The sequence below is a fragment of the Mesoplodon densirostris genome, chromosome 8 (genome assembly GCF_025265405.1).
Source record: "Mesoplodon densirostris isolate mMesDen1 chromosome 8, mMesDen1 primary haplotype, whole genome shotgun sequence".
Lineage (NCBI taxonomy): Eukaryota > Metazoa > Chordata > Mammalia > Artiodactyla > Ziphiidae > Mesoplodon > Mesoplodon densirostris.
The window spans coordinates 78,577,283-78,596,086 of NC_082668.1; the positions used below are offsets into that span (position 1 = coordinate 78,577,283).

Here is an 18,804-nt window from a genome sequence, read left to right on the forward strand (position 1 = left end):
GCATATGTGGAATATCCAATCCTGCTAATGTGTGCCAATTAGTAAGTTACCATTTAATTTCCTGAATTTCAGTTGTTCCATGAGTGGTATAAAACTGAGCTACTTTTTCTCTAGAAACTCCAGGGCTATTAGCAGAGCTTTTGGCAAGTCTGAGTAATTGTTCCTTTGGGTCTGACTCTGATTCTCTGGGTCACGGTCCCTAACTCTTAGGGTCATTGGATGCACATCAGAGGATCTGTGAATGTGGGTGAGTGGGTGAAGAAAAAAAGTACATTTTTATTTTCACTATCCTCTAGCCAAAATGTGTTTTTTTCCCTCCAATCATGAAAGGGGCCCATAAACCATGTACTGTCAGCACCTGTGGCATTGCCACTTAGAAATTACAAACTTTTGTATCACATTGTGGGAGATAGTTTAAGCTATCAGTTATGCCTACCACTGCTCAGAAAACTACAGTAGCTCTTAGACCTGCTCTCGTGTCATGTTATTTATGCATTAAGAAGCACACATTACTATTTTCACAGATTGCTTTCTAAATATTTTGATGTCTGTTTCAGTATAATTGATTTTCTTTGTAATCGCATTTTCTATGTCAAAATCACCCAGGAACATTCTGATTGGAGGGTCTAGATTGCTGAAGCAGCCCATGGCACTTAAAAGGTCACATGCTCCTGCCTTGGATGGCACCCTTGTATTATCTTTCCTATCTTCCGTTGAGACTGGATTTGTTAACATTTTAAAAAAAAACACAAAACTCTACATGTTTGGCCTTTATTTCCTAGCATGAGTTGTCTTTGACTTTTATTATCTAGAGCTCTGGTATTCCCCCATTTTGGGGCTGTTGGAATGGATTAAAAAATAAAGCCACCACCCGTTCCCATGTGATCTTTCTCATGGGCCCCTGTGGCAGTCACACTGGGAGACTGCTTACTGCAGCCAAATGTTTACGGCCCAGAATGGTTTCCCTTACAAATTTCAGATAAGAGCACAGTGATCCATGTGTTGAGATATTTGCTTTAGCTGTGGGAAGAGATGATCCTGTGTGGCTTGTATGAATTTGATTCAGCTCTCCACTGCATTAGCACTGCAGGCATTCCCTAATTTATTTTAGAACTTGATGTCCAAGGTTAAGACCATCTTACATTTATTGGACTGTGTAAAACAGCCCAGAGAAGGAAAGCTTGGGCACCAGGCCATTCCTTGCCCCAGTCCATCACCTTTTATTAAGCTTCATACAATTCATTCTAGTGAGAAATAATGGGCAGGGTTTTTTTGTTGTTGTTTTTTTGAGCTCCCCTCTTGAATAACATAGTTCCAAATTTCCGGGTAAGTGTTAGGAATAGGAGAAGCATTGCCCATGTGACACAGAGGTCTCTGCCCCCAAATAATCTTCCTCGTTGGCAGTATGGCCCATCTCCGTGTTCTCCCCCTATGAGCTCATGAATTGAAGAGTGTGCTCTTTTTGTTGCATGTATTTTGTTGTGTGATGCCCCCAGATCATATACGTTGACAACACTGTAGTTTGAAGTAACTCTGATAAGATGGATGCCTAGTAACTCTGAGGGAGTGGACAGGAGGTGTCTTTCAACAGAGGTAGATTCTCTTTTTCAAGATAGATTGAGGCATGGGATGCCTCTCTAGGGGTGGCGGGGGGTTGTGTTTGTGTGTGTGTGTGTGCACGCGTGTATGTGTGGCCAAAGATGATTTTTCCCCCCTGTTTGACGGTTTTGTCTGTTTAATACCTCACCAGGCCCCTGGGAGCTCGTCTCTCATTTTTATCCAAAAAAGTAGGCATAGGATAGGGACTTCATGGTCAGGCTCTGGAGCGAAACTGCTTGGATGGGCCCCCATGAGCTATGTGACCCTGGGCAAGTCCCAGCCTCTCTGTGCCTTCACAGAATGGAGACATTAATAGTACCCTCCCCAGAGGGCGGTTGTGAGGATTAAATGACTGTGTGTGTGTGTGTGTATATACATACATACATATGTGTGTGTGTATATATATAAAAGTAAAGTGCTTAGAGCAGGGCCTGGAATATAATTAGTGTTAAATACATGTTGCTGGCTGCACATCAGAATCACCTGGGGGAGTTAAAAAAAAAACTACATGGGTATTGAAAACTCCCAACTTAATGAAATCGGGGCCTGGGGAGGTTAAAACCTTGTTCAGAGCATCATAGCAAGTCACTGACAGAAGTGGAGGAGGGATTTTGACGTCTTGTATTCTGGGGCTTTAAGAGAAAGATCCATCTGTCAGCTCCGTAAGCAAGAAATCTTTGTGTAATGAATAGCTGCCTTTCACAGGGCATCTTTGAAGTTGTCTGACCTTTTTCACTTTGAGGCCAGTTGCAGTGCAATTTTAAAAATTTAATTTCTTTAGATTTATGATACCAGGCTTTGTTCAGCTGGCACTGACTGATTGAGTACCTTTACACTTCTTGAAAAATGGACTTTCTGACATGTCTTCAAGGTCTCTTCTTTCATACTAAAGGCTTATCATCAACCCATGCCATAGACGACTCAGAGGAGTTCCTTTTTCATCTGTGGTGATGGTTTATCAGCTACTGTGATTACAGTGGCCCTATGAACAAGAAATAAATCTTCCCCCTTACAGTGATAGCACCTACAGGTAGAAGAGACTTGATATTGTCCTGTCAGATGGTAAAGGGAGCAGTGTTCCTGTTAGACAGATGAGCCCGTGAAAGGTGAAATAACTTGCCCAAGGTCATTTTGTTAATGTAATGCCTCCTACCTTTACTCGGGGACCTGTAATTGTCACACATCAAGAAGGTGGTCAGGTTCACAGCTCTGTTGTGTGATACAAGTGGAAAACTTAACGGGAAGGAGGAGGGAAAAGAAAAGAGGATGTAATCAGAGAGGGTGGTTGTTAGGGAGCTAACCGCCATATGAGGCTTGGGACTGGGGTCTCCAGTTGCTCTAAACCTTCCACAGGGGAGCATCCTGTGATCCTGGTCACATCCTGCACGGAGCTGTGTGAGAAAGGGTGGGACCACGTGCAAAGTCTGTGGTTCATATTCAAACCCTAGGTGGTTCTCTACCGGCTTTTGGCCTCATGGCCGCTGTGGCTCAGCGTTGGCTTTCTCCCGGCTCTCCTCAGCTGGATCCATGACAGCGGTACTTTCACCCTCATACAAAAGCCACTTTGCCCTTTAGACTTGTATTCTGTGCTCTCCTGGTCACCTCCCTGTCCCACCTTCCCTCAGTTCATTGAGGACTTTGGAGGCAGCAGGTCAGAGCCTGAGCTTTCAAGTCAGACGTGGGTTCAAGTCCCAGCTTCACCTTTACAAATTGTGTAACCTTGGGAAAGGTGTTAATCCCTCTAAGCCTTTGCTTCCTTATTAATAAAAAGGAATCAGTGAAACTGTCCCATAGGTTTTTTTTTTTTAAGGATAAAATGAGATTACATATGAATGTAAAGCTCTTCCACTTACCTGATACACAGTAAACACTTAGTAAATAATAGCTGTAGGGTGGTGGTTGATATCCCTAATCCTGTCTCTGTTGCCGCAGGAAGCATCTGAATGGCCCTTCCCCAGACCGAGAATCAAGTGCCTTGACTTGTTTGCTTCCAACCTTCACTTGAGGACATTCCACTTCAGCAAACCATGCTGTTGGCCATCATGTGGGCTCTAACATTGTCTGGAATTGTTCCACATCCAAAGATTTAAAATTAAGAAGCCCAGACAGCCTTTTTCAGCTTCCTCATTGACTTAGTCTGACTGTATTTGCTCTTTGATCTGTTTGAGACACCATCCCTGTTCTCTCTGGTGGTCCTTCCTCTCAGGCCTCCACTTGCTTCCTGTCCAGCCTTGATTCCATGGCACGCCACTCTGAGCACTCTTGTACGAGCACCCTTACCAATCTTGTTGCACCTGTGCTGCAAACACCCGATTACTGATCAAGCCTCTTGTCCTCCGGATGGTTCTTTCTTGGGGCTGAGCATCAGAGGATGGAGTTGCCCCCTTTCATCATTTGGTGCTCTGTCTTGCTCTGCAGCCTTGGTTGGGCAATCAAAACTGTGCAGCTGTCCTTCTCATCTTGTGCTTGCCTTTCTCTCCTCTACAAGGGCTATTCTGAACCTTCTCTGCTCCTCTCATACCTTAGTTTTACTTTATAGAGAAAATGGAGGCATGGACTTGTAGCCTCCTGCCCACGTTTGTTGACAGTGTTGTCTTCCTCCTCCGTCATATTATACTTTGTGCTCCTCTTTGGTTGGCACAGAGTTGATACTCAGGAATGTGTGTAGAATGAAAAACCTGTAATTGCTAGCCCAATGCTTATTCCTTAATTGGGAAATTGGGTTGTAACCCTGTCTCGGCCACTTGCTGGCTCAGGAGAGTCAGGACAAGTTCCTCCAACGCTCAGGGCCTTGCATTTTATTTTATTTTAATTTTTATTTTAAATTGATTGATTGATCGCTGCATTGGGTCTTTGCAGCGTGCAGGCTTTAGTTGCGGCGAGCGGGGGCTACTCTGTTGTGGTGCACGGACTTCTTATTGCAGTGGCTTCTCTTGTGGAGCGTAGGCTCTAGGTGCGCGGGCTTCAGTGGTTGTGGCTCGTGGGCTCTAGAGCGCAGGCTCAGTAGTTGTGGCGCACGGGCTTCGTTGCTCTGCGGCATGTGAGATCTTCCTGGCCCGGGGCTCGAACCTGTGTCCCCTGCATTGGCAGGCGGATTCTTAACCACTGCACCACCAGGGAAGTCCCATGGGCCTTTCATTTTAAATGAGGATGTTACATTTACTTAAATTTATTAGGCTGGCGGTGTGTTTTGAGGTACAGTTATTTCTTTTGAGAATTATAGCTGGAAAAATTATGTTCCTCCCCCGTGTATCCATTGATATTGAAGTGAGAAAGCATACTGTGCTTGCTGGTGAAACGGAGCAAGGTCTGGCCGTCCAGAGTCCCACAGACTAGTGGAGGAAGCAGGTGGGTGAGCAATTAAAGTAAGACCCAGAAGGCTTCTAAGAGGAAGCTTTTGAGGTGGGTTTTGAAGTGGGCTTGTGAAGTGTCTGCTTTCTCTAATAGATTAAGTATCTGTGACTGTCTAGATGGTGGTGGTGATGGTAATAATGTCAGTTATTTTGTCCTCTAGTTAGGTAGTGTCTTGCTGTTAGGTTGAGAGGTGGGTGCTTGGCTGGGGAACGTCCGGGTGAAGACAGCTTCTGGATGAGCAGGGGCTTTCTGCAAGACTGGTTCTCAATCTTGCTCCAGAGCCATTGGCCTGGGAGGCATGATTATTGCCAGGAAAGCTGCCCTTGGTTATTTCCTTATGAGCCCTTCCTGGTTTGAGGCAGAATGTATTGCTTTCAGGTTTTGGCTTTTCTGTTATTATATTTATCCCTTCTGTATGCATATTCGAAACGCCGAAATATAACCTGCCGGCACCTGGTGCTTCTGAAGGCCTGATAACAGAACAGGTCCTGCTATGGAGATGTGCTGTTCACCGTGTATAAGTCAGATAACTTTGGCCATAAACTTGGAAATTAGTACTTGGTATCAGAAGAATTCTTACATTATTAGTCCAAATCCCTTGTGGGAGAGAATTGATTTTGATTTCCCCTCCATAACAACCCTGCTATTCTTTCATTTAAGGAGATTTATTTAGCGTTTGTTGCATGTAAGGTACTTTTTTAGGTGCCATGGGGGATTTGTAGAGTTCAACATTTTTTACTGTGATTTTGATTGATAACCATCTGTAAGTACAAAGTGGGATGTGGAATTAAAGATACCTTTTGACTATCATGGCCTGGGAAGGCTTTATGGATGAGATAGTGTTCAAAGTTGAATGGAACAAATCCCTTCACAATCTAGAAAAATGGCTCTTGTAGCCAGAAACAGGTAGCTTCTTGATATTTTCTTCCAAGAGTGAAATTTCTTTTTTGCCAAGTGTTATCAAAATGAAAACTTCTTTAAACAAACTTGTATATAGTAATTTAGGAGAGTCAGATTTGTAAGGACACTGTTCTCAAAACAACTTGTATATCTTTCTACAGAGTATTTTAAATATGGGTTGAAAATCATTTCAATCTAATAGGGAATTTCCACTTAATCTTGTGCATCAGAACTTAAACATTTGAGTTGAAACTTCATGCCCAGAACTCTTTTACATTCATATTACTTGTGACTGTAAATTTACTTTGCTTTTAATAACTTAGGCAAAAAGACGTCAGGTTTGAGTATAAGACAAACCTAACTCTAAAGAAAAGAATAGCAGAATTTAGAGGTACAATTTGTAGAATGGCTTTGAATAAAGAGGACCAAATGGTTGGGTCTGTGTGTCTTAGGGGATAAATCACAGCCGAATGATGTCCTGTTTCCCAGCTCTGCATGTTAAGCAATACCAAGGGCCGCTTTTTTACTTACCACCACAATTGCTTTCTGGTTTCTTGATCAATAACCCCTTCTCCTCCCCCCCAGCTTTCCTGGACGAGGCGTCTGAATCCTCGTGAAGTTTGGTAACTTGTTCCCAGTCACAATGCCAGGACCAGGTCTCCTAATTCCTAGGCTCCTTCTACTACCCTGGGGGAAAAAATGGGAGAGAGACCTCCTAGAATTTCAAGTATTCATCAAAAGTTGTTTTTTCCCCAGCCTCCTGGGATCTTTAAAGGAGTGTCAAGATATGGCTCTTGCTTTCAGGAAGCTTCTAGAAGGCAGTTTTCCGTGAATTTCCAGCAGCAGCCATTGCCCCCTCTAGCAGGGCTTTGTTTCCTTTTGTGGTCTCTGTCCTGCTTTGTTTTCTCTTACTTCCTCTCTACTATATTATTTATTCTGTAGGCTGCTTTAGACAGCACCTCCCCACCCATCACCACCACCCATTTCCTTTCTTTTGATAAACACTAAAGGTTGCCAATGCAAAGGAAAGTTCTAAAGGCAGTACTACAGAAGACATGGCTATGTGTAGGTGAGTCTTAATCTTATTAGGTTGAGACGTTTTTGAGCCCCTAAAATTGAGGATGTTTTTGATGTATCTCTTCTCTTAAATTAAAAAAAAATTTCTTAATGATCATGTGCATCTTACTTTCCAGTGTTTCACTTGTAGATATTGCTACTCTGCCTTTATTTATTTTGGCAAAAGAAAGCAGACACCTTCTGAGACTGCTTTGCTTTGAGGTCAGATGGATGGTCTGATGCAAGAAGCTCCTTTCAGTGGAGTGAGCACAGAGCGTGTGCTTAGGTGTCCAGGATAACTGGATAATAAGGGTTTATTATCTTGAGATTTTAAGGCTGACTCAGGTGTGGACATGAAGGGACATTACGAAATGCAGCATTTTCCTCTCAAGTATCTCTTGGATTTAACTGTTTTCTTGCATTCCTTGCAAATGAGAATATATAGGAATATTCTTTGTAATTTATAAACTGCTATGAATGTTGGTTAATTGCTTGATTTGGAGGAAATGGCTCATCTGTGTTCATTGCAGCCTTGTTAAATCTGTCAACAAATATTGAGAACAGAGTGTGTGGGAAGGCTGTGTTCCGGCTTCTGTTCCGGCTTCTGTTTGTATCTATTAAAGAATAAACATAGTCCCTGCCCTCAGCTCATGGAGTCGATTTGAAATTTCATAAATAGGTGGTATGGCACTCCAGAAGAGGAAAGTCTTTTTTTTTTTTTTTTTTTTTTGTGATACGCGGGCCTCTCACTGTTGTGGCTTCTCCTGTTGCGGAGCACAGGCTCCGGACGCGCAGGCTCAGCGGCCATGTCTTACGGGCCTAGCCGCGGAGTGGCATGTGGGATCTTCCCAGACCGGGGCACAAACCTGTGTCCCCTGCATCGGCAGGCGGACTCTCAACCACTGCGCCACCAGGGAAGCCCCGGAAGAGGAAAGTTTTAAGGCTGGTGTTATTCTATGATTTCAGACAAGGTGGTCATGGTTATGATACTGTCATTGCGATTGCAAACTGAAATAGGTTTTTCTCTTATTTTTAAACCATCTCACTGTTTAATCTAGGATAACTTTTGTTATATTTTATATACCCTTGTAATCACTGCAGAATGCTTATTTAACACATAACATGGAGACATTGTGCCTATTTCCAAAGAGTTTATGTGTTAAGGGAGAAATCTAAGAAGTAAAAGTAAGCTCAATAGTTGGTTTAACTTCTGTGGGTTTTGAAAAGAAGAATCTATGGCATCTATGGCATTTGGGAAACTTAGATGTCGAATGATAGTAGAAAAATAAGGAAATGTAAGTGACTTCAGATCATTGACCTAAAGGTCATGTCATATACTCATATTTTACTTTCTTTGAAATGAACATTATAGGAAATTTTCTCCCATTAGATCATTGCAGTTGTTGTAATCTAGAGGCTGGTCTTTTCTCTCTTCCTCAAAAATATATAAAGAAATGAGAGCTGAAGTTCTCTACTTTTTCAAAGATTTATTTTTATTTATTTTTTATTTTTAAATAGGACTTATTCTTTTTTTAAAAAAAATTAATTAATTTAGTTTTGGCTCCATTGGGTCTTCCTTGCTGTGTGCGGTCTTTCTCTAGTAGCAGCGAGCAGGGGCTACTCTTCGTTGCGGTGTGCGGGCTTCTCATTGCGGTGGCTTCTCTTATTGCAGAGCACAGGCTCTAGGCGTGGGCTTCAGTAGTTTCAGCATGCGGGCTCAGTAGTTGTGGCGCACGGGCTTAGTTGCTCCATGGCAAGTGGGATCTTCCTGGACCAGGGCTCAAACCCAGGTCCCCTGCATTGGCAGGCAGATTCCTAACCACTATGCCACCAGGGAAGTGCCATCAAAGATTTAGTTTTAAATACTTAAATCCAGCCATATGTTTATACTACATGTGTGATAGAGGCTAAAGTTTTATGGGGCAGAAATTGAGGGATTCTATTTGGGCAGTATTTATTTGAGTTACACCTGTGCCTTTTGATCTATAGTATTTAAAGTGAAAAGGGACAGCATTTCTTGTTTTATCCTATTATGCTTGTCCATAAGAACTTCCTTACATGTATGGTCCTCTAATAGGAACTTGATAGCTTCTGTCAGTTTCTTTTTTTGTGTCTGGAAGGCTGGTTTGCATCATTTTGTGGTTCACTTCTGTAGCAGGGCAGTGTTCACCCTTTTTAGGGGAAAATTGTCAGTAGTTGAAGTTGCTACAGGAAGAGAAGTGATGCAGAAGGTGTCATTCAGGGAGAGCCCTCTGGCTGCCCTCATAAGACTGCTTCACGGTGGCATTTGCATTCAAGCATTTACCACTGTCTTCCTTTTGGTACTCAAACTGGAATCAGAAACTTAATATTCTTTATGTCTTAAATAGATGATACTTGGCAAAGTGATTCCCTTAAACAAAGCTCACGAGAGCTCTTGTTTAAAGCCAGAACACTGGTTTATTAATTAATTCCCAGAATCATGTCTCTCAACAAGCTAGACAATTGTGTTGGGTGGACTAGACCAGCATGCTCTCCCCCACTGTTGTTAGGTTAAAAAGCCAAATTAAGAGGCACTGCTCATTGAGAACAGGATTAGAAGAAGGGGAAGTAGTTATGATGCCAGTGTTTAATAGCACTGGGTCCGATAGCCTGATGGGTCTGTTTCCAGAACTGGATGTGGGAGTATGTTTTTTTTTTGTTTTTTTTTTTTTTTTGCTGTACGCGGGCCTCTCACTGTTGTGGCCTCCCCCATTGCGGAGCACAGGCTCCGGACGCACAGGCTCAGCGGCCATGGCTCACGGGCCCAGCCTCTCCGCGGCATGTGGGATCTTCCCAGACCGGGGCACGAACCCGTATCCCCTGCATCGGCAGGCGCACTCTCAACCACTGCGCCACCAGGGAAGCCCTGGGAGTATGTATTTGTAAGTTCACAGGTACTGTCAGGTGTGCAGATAATCTTCTCTGGACTATACTGCCAATGTTGGCCCCTCCAGCCTATTACTATAGTTGCTTTTTCTGACCACCTCACTTCAGATGGGCATAGTCTTTAAAGGGTCTGTTGATGAATGTCACGTTCCAGTTACATCTTTCAGGCCATGACTGATTGGGACTTTGCGCAGCTCTTCTCTGATCTGTATTAATTTCAGAATTTAACCCACGGGGAGCAGTCTTCTTTTTTTTTCCTTTCCAGCTTGTGTGTGTATGGGGGTTCCTTAATTTTTGCACCCAGGTATAATCCGTTAAAGTTTCTCCATGTGCAGTTTGAATATCTTTTAGAGTATGAATTTAAGCTCTTTCCCTTGAGTTACTATTTAGGGAGGAAAACAAGAACTGGGAGAATAACTTACAGTGAATATCTGATAGCCTCTTCACTTGAGACCACTGATGGGGAAGATTTCACTATCCTGAAAACAGCTGAGCTCCCAAAAATAGACATCTAAGGTGTCTGGGATGAGATGCCCAAGTCTGTGTCTGCCAGTCCTTGCCCTGTGGGCTGTGTATTCCAAGTGGCATTGTAGATCTGTTGTGGGTTGGTGGTGACAAGGGTGATTAATCAGGGGCAGCTTCACCGCTATGGTGGGGCCTGAGCTGTTCAGTGATCCAGGGAAACACAGGGAAAAGTTCCCTAAGGACCTTGGCCAAGCTTTGCTGGCCTGGCTCCATTGATATTTTTCTCTTATTTCTTTAGTATGTAGTCTTTGCTAAATGACAAACCCTGAAGGGTTGGTTGGTTGATTTATTTATTTATTTTTAATTTGGGGAAGAAAATGTCTGTGCTTACCAGGCATCTATTTATTTTTTAACTTTTCCTACCACTTTTTATGCCACAACATTTTGCATTGTTTCCTTCAAGCATGGCTGTCGGGAGAAATTTGTGTTTCCACAGCTCCCCTATGGAAGCACACTGTGGCCCACTTCCAGATTCAGTGTTTGCCCTTTACGTGAAACCCAAGTCTTTTCACAGGGGTCCATTCAAGTAGCATTTTTAAAAAGAATTAGGCTCTAAGCCATGCTCCTTTTGTGTGTAAAGACTTGTTTGTAAGACGATTTAACCCTAATAAGCTTCACTATGGCTTTTTCCAAATTCTGCTTAAGATATTTACTTCCTAGTATCTTTCAGGTTGGTTGGTTTGTTGTTAATTTTTTTGATTGTTTGATTGCTGTTTCCCAAAGCTTTCATTGCTCTAAGCAGAGAGGCCAGCACTGGGGAAGAAGGAGGACCCTTGCTGGGAGTCCTCAGATTTGGATTCTGGCCCTGCTGTTAATTAGCTGGGTGACCCTGGGGCAAGTCAGCCTCCCAGGGTCTCTGTTTCTTCATCGGGAAAACAAAGGGCTTGGAAAAATAAATACAGGCCTGAACCCAATGATAAGAAAGGTCACCTTGTGTGCTTATGTTGTGCATGGCAGCACTTTGGGACCCTTCCTCCCTCTCAGTGGGCTCCACAAAACCTTGGCTTAACTCTGGGGTCAAGCACTAGTGCGGGGCGTTATGCAGAGACCACTGGAAGCCTTGATGCTAACAAGGCAGGTTTTTTACAGAGGAGTCATCCCCTCTTTTTCTTCAGCAGTAAGCTACTTGCTGCCGCCTTCTACCTGCTTCTACTTAGTGCCGTTAACAAGGGTGTGATGGTAACACAACCCACTCAGATTTGTTACTGTTTTGGCGTTGTCTAGCCATCTCATCTGAGTTAGTGGAGGGAAGAGAGAGCTGGAGGAGACTGACTAACTGATGAAATAATGGTCCTTTTGTCTGTCTCTTTGCTGGAGGGGTGGTTTTATGTTTCATCTTAGGCCTGGGCCATTGTGTTGTTTTTATGTGCTCAGTACAACCCTGCTTAAAAATACAGCTCATTATTTAAAGGATTCAGCCGCAGGCCTGTTCTTCTTACCTCCCCCAACCCCTGCCCAAAAGTCATAACAATATGTGGTAAAAACCATTGCAGTGTGTGCTGTTTGATCAGACACCCCGACATCAATGTTGAAATGTGTTCCCACTGTATTTATTTTGCAAATGTTTTTAAGGTATGTTTCATTCTGATTAACCTTCTAAAATGTTTTCCTTATGGTTATATAATCAGTAGCACCTGTAAAACATACGTTTAACCATGTAGCTTTCCTTCTTAACCATTATCTTTTTGATTCTGTCTTAATGTTTTCTTTTGATGAGTGGGGGTTGGGAGACCCACATTCCTATGCCAGATACCTTACAGTAATGTGTCCAGATTTAGCCTCATAACCTTAATTAGATGTGGAATGCTGAGAATGCGCTGTTGTTGTGTTTTTTTTTAACTTATAACAAGACGATGAACTTCTGATCACTTCATTAAACATTATAAAACACTCCTTGTGTCTTTTAGCATTTAGTTCCCCATGTTAGTTTATTCATAAAAAATTAATGTAAAACTCAAGGTACCTTTATATTATCCTACGTGATCTGTTTGTTTGAAGACAAGTTACCGTTTGTGTCAATATGCAAGTTATGTTCCAATTTATAATACTTAATTCCTCTTCCCTCTCCTCCTTTTCTCTTTAGAAGCGAAAGAGTGTTGAAAATGTTAAAGGCTGTGCTGAAGAAGAGCCGAGAGGGAGGAAAGGGAAGCAAGAAGGAAACAGGTATGTGTCCAGGATTGAGTTGAGCTGAGCAAGCATGGTGGGCGGGAGCCAGCAAGGCACCGCTTCATCCAGGCAGGGCAGACGTTACTGCCTTGGGAATGGGTCAGAGAAGTGATATGGTTTAGAAGAAACAGCAACCTGGAGGCCATGAGAAACTAAATATATTTGTGAGCTTTCTCCTGGGAAGTGACTTTGAAGATTGAGTTTGGGTTCTGAACCAAATCCTTTCCCAGAAGACTTGTAAGGGTCATAATTTTAACAGGTCATTCAGATCCCAAGGCAGAGTTATAGACATTGAGGGGGAGCAGGTGTGTCCAGGAATTTGATTTCTAGAAAGCGCTTTCTCTTTTCCCACGCATGCTTGCATTTTATATGTTAGACCAACTGCTGGCTGACTGGTCCTCATCTTTTGAGTATCAAATTCTCCCCCTAACAGGTGTAGCCACACTCAATGCCAGGCTGCTAGTTTTCATTATGATGAGAGCTACTTAATTTGGCTTGGATTTCATTCCTGTTTGTAGAGTTCTGGTGCATATGTGGTCATCGTGACTCTACACTGCATTCCATGTGATAAGCTACTCTAAGGTTATTTTGGTGACCACTCACCAGAAAAACTACATGTTATCTACCTGTATGGCACATAAAAATCTGTTAGTATGGATCGATTTCCCTGAAATGTGCCATTTCACTGAAACTCATGTTAATCCAGAGTCAGAGAATGGCTGGTTTCTGAGTTATTGTATATTGAATAACACTTCAGTTTTAATTTCTATTAAGGTATAAATAAGTAGGCTGAGTTATAGTTAACTCTTTAATTCAAAAGATGTTGTAATGCCTTGTGGTAATACTGTTATATATGTTGTTTCTGTAAAAGAATAAGTGGACTTGTAAACTTTTTGGTTATGTGGAACCTTGACATATTTTCTATTACTAATTTCCCTTTAACCAAACCTGCAAAAAGCAAACTTAACCTTAAAGGTAGAGACTTTGTTGTAAAGTTGCTGATAAGATTCCATTAAAAGCCTCTCATTAATGCCTGGCTAAGCAGATGCAAAGAAAAGAAGAAACCAGTTTTTGATGATAGAAACAGGAGACCATAGTTAGCTCTTAACCTTAGAAAATCAACTCCTAGCTTTGAATAATTAATTAGAATTGCTACTACAGGGAATTTTCAGTTCACATAATTTCTATCCAGGGGACCCTTCACCCTCTGCTGGGTTAAGGCCAAAACATCCTTCTCTTTAGTTCTCGAAAAGCTGTCTTAAAAACAACAACAAAAAATTTTCCCCCAGTTTTGGCTCAACTGACACTCATCCTAGGAACTATGTTATTTGCTTCTTTACATGCCTTTGTAGTTTCCAGGATAAAGTTAGATCCTAAAGCTGCCTGTTGGACTGGAGCTGCCAACCAGTGGGTTATTTTTCTCAGGGCCAGGGTCTCCAAGCCAAAACTCTCTGCTTAGTAATGGAGTCTTTCACAACAGGCTTACCATCCTCTTTGATCCGTGCCAGACTCATGTGAAATTACAGTATGTTAATGATTTTCGGCACCCTGCCTTTCAGATGGGCCAGACAGTGAACATTGTTTGCGTTTGAAACTTTTCCAGTTGTAGAGCATGTTATTTGGGGTTTATTTCCCCCTTTGGTCTTTAAGAGCAACTATTGTGTTTTCTGAATCATTTCTTCATAATAATTCCCACACTTTGGCTTTTCACTAATGCAAACCAACTTGAAAAAGCAATGGGAACATTTCTCATAAAACATCTGTATGGTGTATGCCTTTTTTCTCTTAACTAGAACCTGGTTGTATTCCACTGGGGAACAAAGCAGATGGAATTTTAAATCTTGACGAAGTTATGTCACAAGATGATTGGGGAAAATACTTGGAATTTGACCATTCATGTGTTGAGCTCTGTGCCAGCTCTCATTATATAAGTAAATCACAGCTAAGTTTCGCTGTAAATTAAAGCTGGCTAACCTACTGAGACCGCTGTGAAACTTGGGTAATATCTGCTGCAATATGGAAAAATTTTGCTCTACTGTTTCCAATTAAACCAATCTTTGTTGTAAAGACAAAGGAAAATTCATTTTTATGTACTTGAACTCACAGTCACAGAAATTTAGAAAATATTTGTCTAAAATTTTGAGTTCAGCTTTTCATATCCTTTGTAGATTGTTTTTACAAACAATCTTGAGCTACACTTTTATGTTGAACCTATTTTGAGAATTTGGAACATCACTGAGTTAAACTTAGTATTCTTCAAAAGAAAACAAATTTTTTCATAAGTATTAAAAAGTTTTTATACCCTCAGCTCCTGTCCCTAAAAGAAAATGTCACTTTATTGGTAAAATTTTAGCAGGTATTGAAATTTAAGTTTTATGTATATAAGGCTATTTCAAGTATTATGTACAGTGAGATATCAGATTATTGAAAGTTATTGAAAGTCATTGAGTCAACTCTAAAAATAGCAAAATTACTTTTTTATGGTTTTTTTTAATACCTAGGAAATGCTTATAGCTGAGCAAAAAGTATTTTCTGGAGGCTGTAGAATCACACTGGAGAATGCAATATTAAAAACTTTAAAATTTTTTGGGAAACTACATTTACCTTGTTTCTACTAGTCCATCAGTGCAAATGAGTTCTCTTCACCTTGAGTCAGGCCTAAGGGAGCAAAAATCAATATTAAACCATAATGTGGGGAAGGCCAGACGAGGGCATCTATTTTTTCTTTCCCTGCTGTTACGTTAGGACCTTGATCTAAAACAAGCGGATGGGGTGTTATCTTTATTTTGAAGCTCTCTAGAGAGGTCTACAACCTTCCACCATGTGTGTAAATGACCTTTACTATCAGCAAACTTTCCTGTCACTATCATTAAAGTTCCTTAATTTAAAAGTAATTACTGAACTCTTAAGATTTCAGAGTATTGATGTCAAACCTGGACCTAGTAAGAGTTTAGAGCAGCATAGGAAATTAATATCTTTTCTGTATAACAGCACTGTTTAGAAAATGAAAAGGAAAAAAGTCCCATTTTATAATAGAGACAGAAACTTTAAATATCAACCTAAGAAGAAAGGTACAAGCCTTATATTGAAGAAAATAATAAAACTTTGTTGAAGGACTTAAGGGAAGACCTGAATAAATGGAAAGAAATACTGTATTCCTGAATGGGCAAATTTATTATTTTAAACTGACTAGCTCTTACAAAATTATCTATACATGCCATTTAATCTCTAATGAAATCCCAACTATTTTCTTTTTTTTTTTTTTGAAGATGTTGGGGGTAGGAGTTTATTAATTAATTAATTTTTGCTGTGTTGGGTCTTAGTTCCTGTGCGAGGGCTTTCTCTAGTTGTGGCAAGCGGGGGCCACTCTTCAATCGCGGTGCGCAGGCCTCTCACTATCGCGGCCTCTCTTGTTGCGGAGCACAGGCTCCAGATGCACAGGCTCAGTAGTTGTGGCTCATGGGCCTAGTTGCTCCACGGCATGTGGGATCCTCCCAGACCAGGGCTCGAACCCATGTCCCCTGCATTAGCAGGCAGATTCTCAACCAGTGCGCCACCAGGGAAGCCCCAACTATTTTCTTTTTAAAGATGTAATTTTTTTTAGAGCCAGTTTCAGGTTCACGGCAAAATTGAGAGGAAGGTGCAGAGATTTTCTGTATACCCCATGCCTCCACTCATTCCTAGCGTCCCCATTTTCAATGTTCTCCCATCAAGGAGGTATATTTGTTACAACTGTTGAACCTACATTGACACATCATCACCCGCAGACCATAGTTTACATTAGGGGTCACTCTTGGTGTGGGACATCCTGTGGGTTTGCCCAAGTATATAGTGACATGTATTCACCATCATAGTATCATACCGAGTACTTTCACTGCCCTAAAAATCCTGTTTTGTTTTGCTTTTGACATAGTTGGTTTTAAAATTCATCTGGAAGTGAAAATGCTTAAGAATAACCGAGGAGAAATTGAAAGTGTGGGGTAGGTACATCAAAAGGGCTGAGCCTGGTTCCCATTCCTGGGTTCTGGCTGTAGGAGAGGCTGAGCAAGTGTGTATTTGGACTGCTTAGCTTCTCTAGGGCAAGGTGGACTTCATCTCCCACCAAGATGTGCGTTAGGGAGGATTCTCAGTTGTAGACATTTGCAGGTCCTCTCCACTTCAAAAGCTAACCAACACAGATATCTAGTATAGCTCGTTATAATAGTTACTGCTTCCACAGCAAGTACATGGCTTGGCTAGTTTTTTGGACTTTTTTTTCCTTCTGGTCTCCAAGAAATGAAACCTAATTTTATCTAACATCTACGATGTAATCAAATCTCACTGTTGATAGTGGTTTTGTTTTTTTCCTTTTAACCCTGGAAATAGTGACACCAATCTGGAAGCATTAGATGGGCAAGGCCTCTTACCCTCCTAGAAAGGGCTAATGCCTCCCTCTCTCTCTGTGTCCCTTTTGCCTCTGCCAATCTTGAAGCCATAGTCTCTTGCCCTGTCCAACTCTCCTACTTGCCCTCTATTGGTGTGGAAGTATTGGGTTGGCCAAAAGGTACCTTTGGTTTTTAAGTAAAAATAAGACACATTTTTCATTTTCTCTGAGAACTTTATTGAACAACGTATTCACCCTTTTGTTCCACTACCTTCTGCCATTTTCCAGGCAACTTCATAATTCCACCTTCCCCAAATTTTATCTTTTTGAGCAAAGAACTGTTCCAGGTGCCTTTAACAGTCTTCCAGGGAATTGAAATTTTTTCTATTAAGAGAATTTTGTAAAGACCTAAATAAATGGAAATCCGAAGGTGTAATGTTTGGTGAATACAGCGGGTGAATCAAAACTTCCCAGCCAAGCTGTAACGGTTTTGGCTGGTCATCAAAGAAACATGTGGTCTTGCGGTATCCTGATGGAAGATTATGATTTTTCTGTTCACTAATTCTGGACTCTTTTCGTCGAGTGCTGCTTCCAGTTGGTCTAACTGGGAACAATACTTGTTGGAATTAGTTGTTTGATTTTCTGGAAGGAGTTCATAATAGAGGGCTCCCTTCCAATCCGACCATATACACATCACCTTCTTTAGCCTTTGGTGTGGTTGGTGGTGGTTTATTTCGCTTGCCCCAGTCCACCTTATTGTATAGTATCCACTTTTCATCTCCCTTCACAATTTGTTGTAAAAACGGAATGTTTTCATTATGTTTAAGTAGAGAATCCCACGTGGAAATATGGTCAAGAAGGTTTTTTTCACTTAACTTATGTGGAACCCAAACATCAAAGCGATGAACATAACCAAGCTGGTTCAAATGATTTTCAATGCTTGATTTGGATATTTTGAGTATGTCGGCTGTCTCCTGCGTGGTATATAACATTGATTGTTCTCAGTGTCTCGATTTGATCAACTGGTCCACCTCACCGTGGAGCATCGTCCAGCGAGAAATCTCCAGCACGAAACTTCGCAAACCACTTTTGACATGTTCGATCAGTCACAGCATCTTCTCCATACACTGCACAAATCTTTTTTTGCGTTTCAGTTGTTTTTACCTTTCTTGAAATAATAAAGCATAATATGCCGAAAATGTTGCTTTTTTCTTCCATCTTCAATATTAAAATGGCTAAACAAAAATTCACCAATTATGATGTCTTTTTGTTTTAAATGCACGCTGATATGACAGCTGTCACATACAATCTAACAAAATTGTTTTGAATGAAGTTAAAGCCAACTAAGTGCTACTAGAGTCATCTTACAGAAAAAACAAACAAACCTTTTGGCCAACCCAGTAGCTCCAAGTTGAGGCAGAAGAGCAAAGTTTGGTGAACTCTTAATTGTGGTATTGTCTCAAAGTATAGACTGATTAAGGTTGCTAAATATGCCAAAATAATTGTTTATTAGGCTTTTCCTTTCAGTTTACTTATTGGTGTTCTTTTTTCAGCAGGGGGGCATAGTTTGAAGCAATTTATTTAAAAATTTTGACCTTCACCGTTTAATCATTAAAACCCAGCTAGTTGGCTCAATACACTTGTAATTAATGGTGTTAATTAAGGCATTGGATAGTCCCTAAGCTTGACTGTGTCCTGAATCTGTTAGCTTTGCATCTAATCCTTCACTTTGAATTTGTAGTAAAAGGAAGCTGTTTGCCTCTAAAGTTTAAAAGCCATTGATGTGATTGTTAAATGTGGTATTTTAAGCCATTCCAGGCTGCAGTCTGGCTTTCAGTGGTACCTTCTAAAAATGCCTCAATACAAACGATGCTTTGTTTTACCCAGAAAATATGAAGCTGCTTTTGATTATTCTCTGCTGCATTGCCCATTTT

At 41.3% G+C, this 18,804-nt stretch overlaps 1 protein-coding gene across 5 annotated transcripts in view; it reads left to right on the forward strand.

Moving 5' to 3' along the window:
- TANC1 (tetratricopeptide repeat, ankyrin repeat and coiled-coil containing 1) overlaps positions 1 to 18,804 on the forward strand; it is a 238,992-nt gene that overhangs the window by 62,149 nt on the left and 158,039 nt on the right. For 4 of the 5 annotated variants that reach the window (XM_060106238.1, XM_060106236.1, XM_060106240.1 and 1 more), the window contains exon 2: positions 12,425 to 12,504. The exons of the other annotated variant lie outside the window; for it this stretch is intronic. In XM_060106238.1, the coding sequence (XP_059962221.1) occupies positions 12,444 to 12,504 (61 nt within the window). In that variant the 5' untranslated portion in view covers positions 12,425 to 12,443. The remainder of the gene's footprint in view (positions 1 to 12,424; positions 12,505 to 18,804) is intronic. 5 annotated transcript variants of the gene reach the window in all.